This window comes from Uloborus diversus, chromosome 7, assembly GCF_026930045.1.
Source record: "Uloborus diversus isolate 005 chromosome 7, Udiv.v.3.1, whole genome shotgun sequence".
NCBI classification, from domain to species: domain Eukaryota; kingdom Metazoa; phylum Arthropoda; class Arachnida; order Araneae; family Uloboridae; genus Uloborus; species Uloborus diversus.
In genome coordinates, this window is record NC_072737.1 from 64939908 (window position 1) to 64951916 (window position 12009).

General features: G+C 34.3%; 1 protein-coding gene across 1 annotated transcript in view; it reads left to right on the forward strand.

Moving 5' to 3' along the window:
* Positions 1-12009, forward strand: part of LOC129226481 (uncharacterized) — a 44048-nt gene that overhangs the window by 13313 nt on the left and 18726 nt on the right. Inside the window, exons 2-3 of the mRNA XM_054861092.1 lie at positions 5564-5710; positions 7042-7317. Coding sequence (XP_054717067.1) covers positions 5579-5710; positions 7042-7317 — 408 coding nt within the window. The 5' untranslated portion in view covers positions 5564-5578. The remainder of the gene's footprint in view (positions 1-5563; positions 5711-7041; positions 7318-12009) is intronic.

A 12009-nucleotide genomic window follows, 5' to 3' on the forward strand; every position in this document is an offset into this window, starting at 1 on the left:
ATAGCATGATATATATATATATATATATATATATATATATATATATATATATATATATATATATATATATATATATATATATATATATATATATATATATATATATATATATATTGGCCGTATTTAAGTGGTGGGTTTTTAAGGTTTGACCCCCTTCCGAAATTGTTCAAAACTGTTCCAAAATATGTTTTTTGTAATACTTTTTTGCAAGAAAGCTTTTTATTAATGTTTTTAATGTTTTATTTTTTTCATCTTTGTTTATTTCAATTTCATTTTTAAAATGAAAGCATTGTTACTGACGAATTATACAAACTCAGTGTTCATCTGTAGTATTTATTTTCGTTGTAGCTATTGTGTGTGACATCATTTTTTGCAAAATATTATTTTCATTCAGATTTTCAATTCCTGACGCTAACAAAAACATCAAACTTTTTAAATTTAAAAGCTCCAAACTCTATATTTTACACTTTTTTAAGTGTTAAAAAACATGTATTTAAGAAGTATTACTTCGAATGGGTGTGCAGGAATACAAGCATCTGTTTTTTTATCACTCATTAAAAGGACATCAAATATTTAACAGGGATAAAGTTATGTAATGTACACACATAATTTCTTTTTTCTTCATTTTATACACACGTCACCTTTTATATCTGCTCATATTTGCCCTTAAAGTAGCATCCCCCCTCCCATTTGAACTACCACCCACTCTAATAAAACCAACAGGGTATACGAATAAAATCGAATTTTATTGATCATACTAGCTGCGCCCATAGACTAATAATAAGAGTAGACCGAACTTTCCCAGACTTGCTGATGAAAAAATTGGTTCATGGATACATCATGTGACTGGTGGGAGGCTTGGCGAAAACTTTGGCAGCATGGTTGCTAGATGGCAGGATTATCTATAGTTTGGCACTCGACATGTATTTTAAGACGTAATGTGTTTTTATTATAATTTTTTTTCCAGGTGCAGAGATTGAACTGTTTTTCTTTTAATTATGCATTATTTTGACATTAGTAATTGGTTTTTGATCACAGTTTTCAGGAACTTTTATTTCATTCGGAACTGCTACTTCAGCGTTGGTGTAAACGTAATGGCGTAAACGTTTTGCGTTGACGCAAAAATGTACTAATCGGTATCTTAAATTGAAATTGTAGGTAAAAATCTTACCGTTTGCCGATTCTTCTTTTTGGTCGCTTGCATCTTTAAGTGCTTAGAAAGTTATTGAAATTGACTAAAGAAAATGCACAATACTATCTAAACGAAAAACTCACTATATTAACGAAATATTTACAGCTTAGAATAACAAATTTACAAATCGGACTCCATAAAAGATCATTCTTCCGTGTTCCACCAATTCTATTTATTTTATTTCTCGCTGGAGTTGATCGTTTGCTACGATCAATGCCCGCTGTTGCTAGGATATCCACCAGTCACATGGTTTGGTTTATGAGCAGCAAAAGGGTTGCCATAGCTCAGTCTACTCTTATTATTAGTCCATGGCTGCTCCAGCCGGCTTTGCACGGTCATCTTCGAAAACACGTTACGTCAAGTGACGGGCGTCCAGCAATCCGACTTGAACTAAATTTAAAAAAAAAAATCAGTAAAATTTTGCGGCAGATCTCGGAAGAAAACTAAAAAGGAAGCATTTTAAATCCGTCGATTACAGGAAAAGCCTCAAAACAAAAACCAGAATTTTAGTTGTTCATATTCGAGAAAAAAAAGTGGCAACAGATCTTTTTTCTCAATAATATTTTTAACCTTACAAATTTTAATAAAAGCATTGTTACGGAAAGTTGAGATGGAGCACTGGATAATAATTTGAATGGAGGAAAGCCTTCGAAAAATAGGGGTTTTATGTCGAAATCTAAGTAGCATAATTAATAGTTTTCAATTTATATCTCCGCTAATTCATGTCGGAGGATTATGTTTAATAGCCAAACATAAAGACGGGAAAATTACGAATCTATCGATACCTGGTTCTACGATCAGTTCACTGGCGTTCGGAAGAAGTAACTCGGACATAGATACATACATAGATACATAGGTACATACGCTCAGTGTTTAATCATATAGGATAGATTTCACGAGAATTGTGTTGGTAAAACTCTCCCCGAAACAAAAGTCTGATTACGACCCTGATATATATACTATATATATGTAGTAAAATTAAACTTTGCAGGGCTTGTTCATGTTTAATAGATAAATAAAATTGACTTGCATGATGTTTTCTCAGAGTAATCTTTTAAATCTATAAAATAACAAACAGAAAACAGAAGGCACACTTTTTTATAAACACAGGCGAAGCTTTGCGCTAAGATATGAGTAAAATGAGGCAACGTAAAGAGAAATGAACCAAATCGGTTCATTTGTCCTCTGTTTGGTTGATCGTGAATCTTTATTTTCGCACTAAATAAGAGGCTTGTTTTAACTGCCTCGAAACAGTTAGTTGCTGAGTTTTTCATTTTTTTCATTGCTTTTAGTACCTGCACCTTTACTAATGTTATCTGATTTCACTCTTAAAACTTTTTGGTTTGAAAGTTCTAAAAAATAAGTTTACGAATAGTATTATTCGGAAAAGGTGTGCGAAATGAGTAGTGGGGGAAGTACACTGCCGTGGGCAGGTAAAAGGCAGTAACTGCAAAATTTTCATTTTTCATTTTTTTTGCATTTTTGACATCTGTTGTACGTTAGCTTTATTGTACAAGCTAGCTTATTTAGTTTGCCGAATAGTAGTATTAATTGCCGAGTTTTTCATTTTTTCAATGCTTTTAGTTTCTGCACCTTTACTAATGTTATCTGATTTTACTCATATAACTTTTTGGTTTGAAAGTTCCTAAAAATAAGTTTACGAATAGTATTATTCGGAAAAGGCGTGCGAAATGAGTAGTGGGGAAAGTACACTGCCGTGGGCAGGTAAAAGGCAGCTACTGAAAAATTTTAATTTTTCATTTTTTTGCATTTCTGCCATCTGTTGTACGTTAGTTTTATTGTTCAAGCTAGCTTAAGCCTTGGTTTCCTAGGAGGGAACATGCCGAGCGTCGACGTCGCTCCTCGCCAGAGCGAATCTTGATTCTTCTACGCATGAATGCCCGAGCTAAATCGACGTCGTGAATGGCCGCGCCGAAATCCACTTGACTTTGATTTCAGCGTCACGGCGAGGAGCGACGTCAAAGATCGGCAATTCGCTCCTAGGAAACCAAGGCTTTATTTAGTTTCCGCTGAAAAATGGCGCTAAAAACGTCTAATTCCAACATTTCCCGATTGTTAGTATTGAATCCAACATACATTTCTTCAAATAGGGTAAGAGCTCCCAGTAGTCGGCAGCGATTGCTGTTTTTTTGTTAACATATAAATTTCAGCAATCAATACAACAACAAAAACATTGTAAGGCTGTACCTTTCTGTTAATGATTCACGAAATTGTTTTCTCAAATAAAACTATTTTTATTTTAAAATCTAACCTACTGTTAACACGAAAAAATGCTCCAATAGTCAGCCACAGAAATTCAGTTTCGGCCATGTATGAGCCCAGTAGTCGGCCGTTTCATTTTTCATTACTCTTATGGAGTATGAGTGAATAAATTTAAACAAAATTTAATGCGAAACTTACAGCGTAGCATTGTACTGACAAAATTAATTATTACAATAATTACGAAAGAATTCCCCCGCCTATTGCTCAGATGACGGTCCTGTATGCGAGTAAATGGACATTGAGAAAGGCGGGATGTCATGAAGATAATCTTACATCTTTCAACAAGAATATTAGTAAACAATGAATAAACTAAAGTGGAGTGGGTAGCAACGTAATGCAACTTTGAAACCTTGTTATTTTAAAACAAATTCGGCATATACATACTTTTAAACAAGAAGTAAACTTGGGTATCCTTGTGAAGAAAACCCAATGAATTAAATATTTGGTTAGAAGCAGTAATAACAAGTAGTGCCAACATTTGGAATAATTACTCTGAATAGAATACAGGTTTCTTGAACTTTTGGTGAAGCAAATAGTTTAGCAAAATGAGCAATAGAAAGAATAATTTTAGGTTTAACGTTCATTGAAACAATTTGAGCTAACGTAAATATTGAAACATCACCTCTTAATTCCTTACAGTGGGATTTTTTTTATTGCTGATTAAATACTAATTTCAGTCTGATTATTTGTTTTATCACTTTTATCAACACATCATGATATGATTTAAAAAAAAAACCCGATAAATAACCATCTGGTAATGTATTAAGTGCCCTCAGGCAGTGCATGTATTAAGTGCCCTCATCCTGAGTCCAAAAGAATGTTGCTAACGGCTGTACACTGAAGACAAGATGAGGAACCTCAAAATTACGTTAATCCAAGATGGCGGCGTTGATTCAAAATAGCTATGTGTGTTTTGATTTTGCTACAGCTGTTTTCACACATCACACAAAACAGAATTGCTCCAATCTACATGTTTTTCAGGACAAGGATTTTGTTTTAATAAAGTAAGCTAAATATCAATTTTGATGCTCTCTTTTCTTTTATGGAACATTATTTACGCAAAAGGTTATATAAAAAAGGTATATGCTTTTTTAAGCATCCGTAAAATAGAATAAAAAATAAAAAACTCAAGATGTGTGAATGAATGTTCGCGATATATTACGAAACTACAGAAAAAAAAAAGATAAAAAAAAAGGCGTTCTGTCATTTCTGCTAATAATATATTCCATTAAAACTTCGTTATTTGCATTTCTACATTAATATAATAATTGTGTGCAGGATAAACTTACACTAATTTACTTAGAGATGTTGCACAAGTGCGTTTGTTTGTTAATCTTCAACTCCTCTGAAGACATGTATTTTTTAAGTTTGATTAAAACGAACTTTTAAAAAGTTACCCACGGGAAAGAACGAAACGTTTTCAGACTTAGGTAATCAGAAAAAAAAAGAGAAACTATCCTTTGAAGTACCAACGTCGTTTTTTAAGATTTTTTTTTTTTTTTTTTTTTTTTTGTGTTCAGATCTACACAATTTGAAATGTATATCTTGACAACAACAGCAATAATAATAGTTCTCATATATATAATAGCGAATTCACTGATCAAGTAACGCTCCTGACGTCACCAACAATGAAACTCGCGCCATGGCACGAGCATTTGATACTATTTTTTCGTAATGTTTGACATGCAAGGAAATGCTTCATTTTGACAAGGCTGAACTGGATCCGGTAACTGAACTGTTTTACTGGTAAGCCTGTCACTTTAGGAAATGAAGAAACGAAAAAGTGGTCAATAATGGACGCTATCTACAGGAGCTTAGGGTTGATCCACTGGAGTTTGGATTAAAATTTCAACTATCTAAATATTTTGAAACAGGCAATTGCTTCGTTCAAATGTAGAAGCAATGTTCACTCGTCATACCTTGACGAGTGATTTTCTAGTAATCATAATAATCATAAAACTAATTTTTTTTTCAGTTAACAGTACCTTCTGAAAGGTGGGTTTTTTAATCGCTAAGAAACTTAAAGATTTAAAATAAAATCTCATTTTATTTGCTCACAAATTTTACATCTTTATTTCTCACCATCAGTTGGAGAGGTCTGCCATGTTACTGCTATTTTTTCTTGTGTGGACTGGATTGTGTTCTCGGACGTACTCCGAAAGTTTAGATAAAAATGACACTATATTAGAGGCAAGGCAAATTCAAGATGATAACCCTTGTAATTGCTACTTCAAGGTAAGCTTTGTGTGATTCTCGAAAGAAAAGAATATATTTTAGAAAATGTGAAAAGTAATTGTGCATATATGAAGTAAACTTATTTATGAAATTTATAGCTCATTCGATGCTAATTACGACGAAAGATGAGAGAAAAAACTTTTTTTATTTCCCCAATTTGTTTCTGGTTCTCTAGGGCATGAGTAATTAAATTTGTTTAGAAAAATTACAGCTGAAGCATACCTTTTATGTGACAAAGTTTACAGATCAATTGGTCTCTTTTTAATCATAAAATCCAGAATAAAGAGAATTTTTGAAAATGTCGCAATACTTTTTGTTAAATAGTGTACTTTTAAGTTATGGACAGAGCTACCGTGATTCTCTATAAGCTTGCACAGGGACCCAGAAGCGTTAAATCACGCGAAAAAAAAAAAAAAAAAAAAAAAAAAAAAAAAAATCCTTCAGTTCATGACTAATCAGCGGTTGTAGAAAACAGCTGTTTGAGTGGTTGTCTCTTTCTTGGGTAGCTCTAATATATAGATTGGTTCTTAAGAGCTTGTTCACGTTACTAATTTATAAGCTATTGACTCCGCCCACTTACGGTATCTAGTTCTTTAAATTCTACAAAGCTAGTTCCCAAGTGGGTGCGCGGCGGATACTCTGTATTGCCATAAGGAGAGACGCGGGGTGCCACAAAGTGTCCATGGCAGGGCCAACAAGAGGCCAAGTGAACCTAGTCAGAAACTAAGGGCCCGGCTCTTCGGGTGACTCGGCCAGAAATCAAAGCAGTATAAGTTTAACGAGTTTTGTGGGGAGAGGCAGGCCCGGAGACCAAACTAGCAAGGAGCCCGCCTTTATTCTCGGCGACCCTGGTCCATGGTTTCAATATATTCGTATATTATAGATAATCTACGGTAAGGCCCTTATATATATGGGCAGACGCATCAGCTTAAGTTCAGTCATTTTGGATCGGAGCGTGTGTTTGAATGGTTATCTTTTCTGGCAAGTTATCGCGTTTGGTGATTTCTCATCGCGAGCAATTATTAACGACACGTGAATTGTTTGTTAAATAAAGTATTATTTTTGGCTAATTTGGCAAAACCAAAAACTTTACTCTGGTAACCCTACCTTTGCAACGATGAAAAATCCGACTCAAAATGGCGAAACTTAAGCTGATGCGTCGGCCTGTATATATAACGACTCTAGTCTACGGTGTCGTGAGAAAATTTTAATTCTTCAAAGGGTACCGCGAATCAGAAAGTTAGGGAATCTAGTTAACCCTGGGTTCAAGGTGGGGGAGTAGAAATAAATAAATACCATCACACATAACAAATCTTCTCATGGTTTTTCAGGACTCGTGCGGTTGCATTTGCGCCCGTCCCATCTCTTGGACTGATTTCCAGATTCTTCCTCAGAACTTCAGACCGTGCAGGAGTTTCACACTCGCTCTGCGAGGGGGGCAGTTCCACTCTTTCCCCGGTGACTACTTTTACCGCGTGGGCCACGTGCAAGACTTTGTTCTGGACGTTGGAAACGTATATTTCCAGTACTTGAATGACCCGGATAGCGAGTCTTCGCCATATAACGGCATTAATTTTGATGTTAGTGCATATATTCGGATGCAAGGAGTAAGTACATTACAAAAGATATTTTTTATAAGTTTACAGAAAATTCATAAGGTATTGGGACTTTGATCAATCGAAAAATGCTTAATTTTTTCAAAAGCTTCGAATGTTTCGAAAAAGATTGAGAAATTTTTTTTTAAATAAAACAAAAAACCCGACTACGTAAAAAACCAAAAAACCTAAAAAAAAAAAAAATAAGCCCAGTAGTTTAGAATAAGACAAATCATGAATTCAAAAGCAGAATAGAAGCATCAACAGTCGGGGCCCACTCAAATTTTACGGGGTTCTTTGATTCAGAAAGGAATGGGCCACGACTGTTGATCCTTCTAATCTGCTTTTGAATTTATGATTTGTCCTACCTGTGCACCATTGTAAAAATATTTCAATGGTGTAGTTATTCAGTAGTACTTCATAACATTCTAAAATACTGGGCTTATATATTCTTCTTTTTAGTTTTTTTTTTTGTTTTTTTAAGCATTCGGGTTTTTTTGTTTTTGTTTAAGAATTTTTTATTTTACACTTTTTAGTTAATTTGTATTGACTTAGTTATTATGATCATAAGACCGTACATTTCGCAATTTTATCATTTCATTGAGAGAGTTTGTATTGTGAGGTTTATTAAGTAACTTGCGGCGATCTAAACTGCTGATAATTAGTTCCTCTAGGGCCCCACATGTGCTTGACCTTCAGCAAAAATGTACGAACTTAAGTCAACCATAGCCCTGCTATATAAACAGTCTGTATAACTCACGATAACGCGAGCAAGGAAACGTCGTCAGTCCAATCTTTCTCGCAAAACTATAACAGCCAGTCAAGACAGTACACTTCGCGAAACTCAGTCCCCTGAATCATGACAAAAACAAATGCAACATGTTAGAGATGAAAATCGAATTAGTAGACTTTCTTTCTTCTGTTGCTTATTACACGGGTTTATTTTGATGAGGGCTACAATCTGAGTGTCTTGCCTCCCTTACGCACAATATATTTTTTTTATTACAGTACAGAATACATATAAACAACGCATGAAATAATTTACATCAGAAAGAGAGGAAAGTACATCCGGAGCGAGGGTGGGAGTCGAACCCACCGCCTCAAGTGTGAGCAGCAATCGCTTAGACCACTCGGCCACTGAGGCCCCAATTAGTAGATTTAGTAAACAAAAAATTCAGACAGTGAAAGCTACCTGCATTTGTCACACGCTGTGTCTAACGCATGTATCGTGCGGCACGATCCTGAACTGACAAAATGGCAACTGGTTGTTAATATGGTGAGTTTTGATTACTGTCATGTGTTTAGTGACACTCCCAAGGTTAAGACAGATCGATTGACGTAAGAACTACCAAAATTGGCCAAGGCGTTTAGCCCCTACAACGCCACATAGGAACAAACATACATACATAGACTTATAAACACATTACCCTCCTCTACGTATCGCACGCGCAGTCAGGTAAAAAATGCAGCAAATATAAGTTTTAATCATTTTTTCTTTTTTTTATTTTGCGGGAATAACTTTAAAATTGAAAATCCTTCCTTCAAAAAAGCCCTTTCTTGCGGTATGAAGTTTTTCCTTTGACTGTTTTTGATGACGTAACGTTTCCGTTTTTGGCCGCTTATAGTTTATTTATTCATTACGTCATATATTTCTCGTTCACTTGTCCGTTGTTGGACTTTGGTATAGATTTCGTTTTGCACTGATGAAGGGGTTTGCATTCATAACCCTGAATCGGCTGTCAGCATATTTTTTTTTTCTTTTTTAACCCATTTTGATTGTTTTTGTTTGTACTAGTGTATACGTTGTCACCATTTTACACATTTTACTCAATAACTTTAACATTAAAATTTAATTAAAATGTATACTGTCCGCTAGAACCAGATCGATGAATTGACAAGAGATTAATAAAATCGTATGGCAATCTAAATTGAAACTCAAACTCATTTAGTTACGTAATGAACAAGTTACATGATCCAAAGTGAAAATTTTTAGTATGCGTTTGTTTTTTCCTTTCTTTATGTAAGTATAAATTTAAAAAAAAATGAAAATTGAATAAAAAAATTATGGTTTTTCCTAATGTGCCTATGTGATTATGATGAACTAATTAGTGCAATAATAAACCTAATAACAACAATAATAAACGTATAAAGTATGCCGAGAGAGAATTAAGAAGGGAAAGATTTTTTTTTTTTTTTGAATTAGAATAATTGTATTAATGAAGACTGTTTAGGCGAAGAGTAAATAATTTTAGCGCTATAATGAAATTTGCGTTGTAATTAGGAAAAAAAGAATAATAATCGTACATCAGATAAGTTGATTAACGAAATTAATGGGTTCGCTCTGCAGGCTAGCTGGTACATATTTTGCAATCAAAATAGTTTAACAGACGTCCTATTTAATTTTACTTAGCTCGAGTAACAGATCATTGTCTGTATTTAGCAGTGCAGATCAGGGAAAAGTTTTATTACCATAAGTAATCTGTCACATTTTAAATATAAATAAAATAAAGTAATTGATACAATACGCACTGGTAAAGGTTTCTCAATAATAATTCACAAGATAAAAAAAAAATCATCAAAATTCCAGATATGATATGAAAATGAGACAATATAATAAAATGAAATTGCATACAAAATATTGCACAGTTACAGCCAAAAATGTAAATTAGAGCAAATAAAAATAAATTGGCTATCTGTGAGAGTGTAAAACAAACTGAGTTTACTAATGATGTAATTTTGTACGCCAAGACTGAATCAAATCAAAGATTAGTAATAGTTTTTAAAATAAAAATCAGTGACACAAGGAGCTCCATTAAGCATGGGGGAAGCCAAAATTCTCTAATATTTAAATAATTAATATAAGAGGAAAAAAAGAGTTAAATAGAATATAAATGAGGAATAAACTTACCTAACACAACTTAGAGAGGGAATGAGATACAGTAATGATTGCAAAATTAAAATAATGTTCTGGTTAATACGTGTTAGAAGTTAATTTTACTCAGCCATGAATAAGAGAGAGGGGGAACAATGCTTACTTCAAAGTTGAAAATCCTTTTACTGACGATGAGTCAAACGGTTATTCCAAACGATTTGCTATTAGACGAGCAGTTACCAAACGAAACGATTTGGGGCACACAAATCAAAAGTTAGTCAGCTCGGAAAATTTCCATGACATTTCTTTGCATAAGATTTCAAGTAAAAATTCCGTAATTCCGCAAATGAAACGAACATTTAAGTTAGAAGACTTAATGTAATGGAAAAAATAAATATGCCACAAACAAAACAGAATAATTTGGGGAAAATTGATGAATTTTGTTAAATGAAGCAATGTATAATAAAATTCATACTATGGAACATTTTTACATTAATAGGCAAATCAAACCGTGTTTGAAATTGAAACCCTAGGCTGAGTAGAAAAAATTTAACAGCTATTCTTTTTCTTGAATAAATTCTGCTAGAGAGTCTTTTGAAACAACAGACCATATTTTAAAGTTAGCAACCAAGAATCAAGAGTAGATTAGGACCAAAATTTCTAGGTCAACGGTTTACTATTGCCAGCCGATTTTTATTAGAAACGAACGCCTGTGTCTAAAGCAGCAGTTCCACTGCCATAATTTCAGTTTTTCCGCGGTGTTAAACGAGGTGTTCCCTATTGCGGTGCAAAAATTGAGAAGTTTTTCCGCTTGTGAGGAAATTTGAAAAGTTCAGTTTCATGGAAATGGTTCTAACTATATGTACGTCAATTTCAAAGGAATTTTCAATATTATTTATTTCCTTACTTATTCAGTACCCATTAGTGTCCCTAAGAGAACACATTTGAGTAGAGATTCGTAGGCTCTTATTACGTAACAGATGCTGAATAGTTAAACGAAAAGGTGCAGTGAACCGTGATACTAATTTATTTGTAATTCGCCCCTTGCCTATTCAGTATCATTGGTGTCTCAAAGATTTGACATTTGAGTCAACATTGAGAAGACATTTGAGTGAAAATTTACAAGGCTTAGGATCAAACCTCTACTTTGCAGACGCTGTATTATGAAACGAGAAGATGGAAGTAGATAACTGGCATTTAGTATATTAATGAAACATGAAATGACATAAAGTGGGTGATGGTACTGGTGTTTCTATTATTAACAAACTGGAGCATATTTCTTCTTTTCGAGAGGTGCATTTTCAGTGGATTCCATCTCACGTTGATGTACACGGTAACGAGATGGCCGATATCTTGGCTAAAAAAGGGACTGGTGAGCCATTATATGCACCTGATTCCTTGACTTACTTGGAGATATTTTCTAAGGCTAAAAGAGATGCTAAGTCCTCCTGGAGTGTCCCTCCTACCCATAATTGGTACCAGGCGAAGTGCCCGGGAGGTGCATTATCTCTCAAGTGTGGTAGGCGAGATCTGACGACCATCACTAGGCTCATTAGTGGACACCTAAAATCATTGACTTATTGCAGTGGAAAAAAGACTTTTCCAACCTGTGTGAAGTGTGCCGACCATCAGGCCACACCCGAACATATACTGAATTGTCTGGGACTTTCAAGATTGGATGTTTTGGAGGATCCAATGTTGATGTTGGATTTTTTGAGAGTGACGAATTTCATAGACCTGGTTTAGCGCTGCTAAACACCGGAGATTTGCAACACATGAAATTTTATTTATTTCCTCACCAATGGTGTCTCAATGACAACGCATTTGGGTGG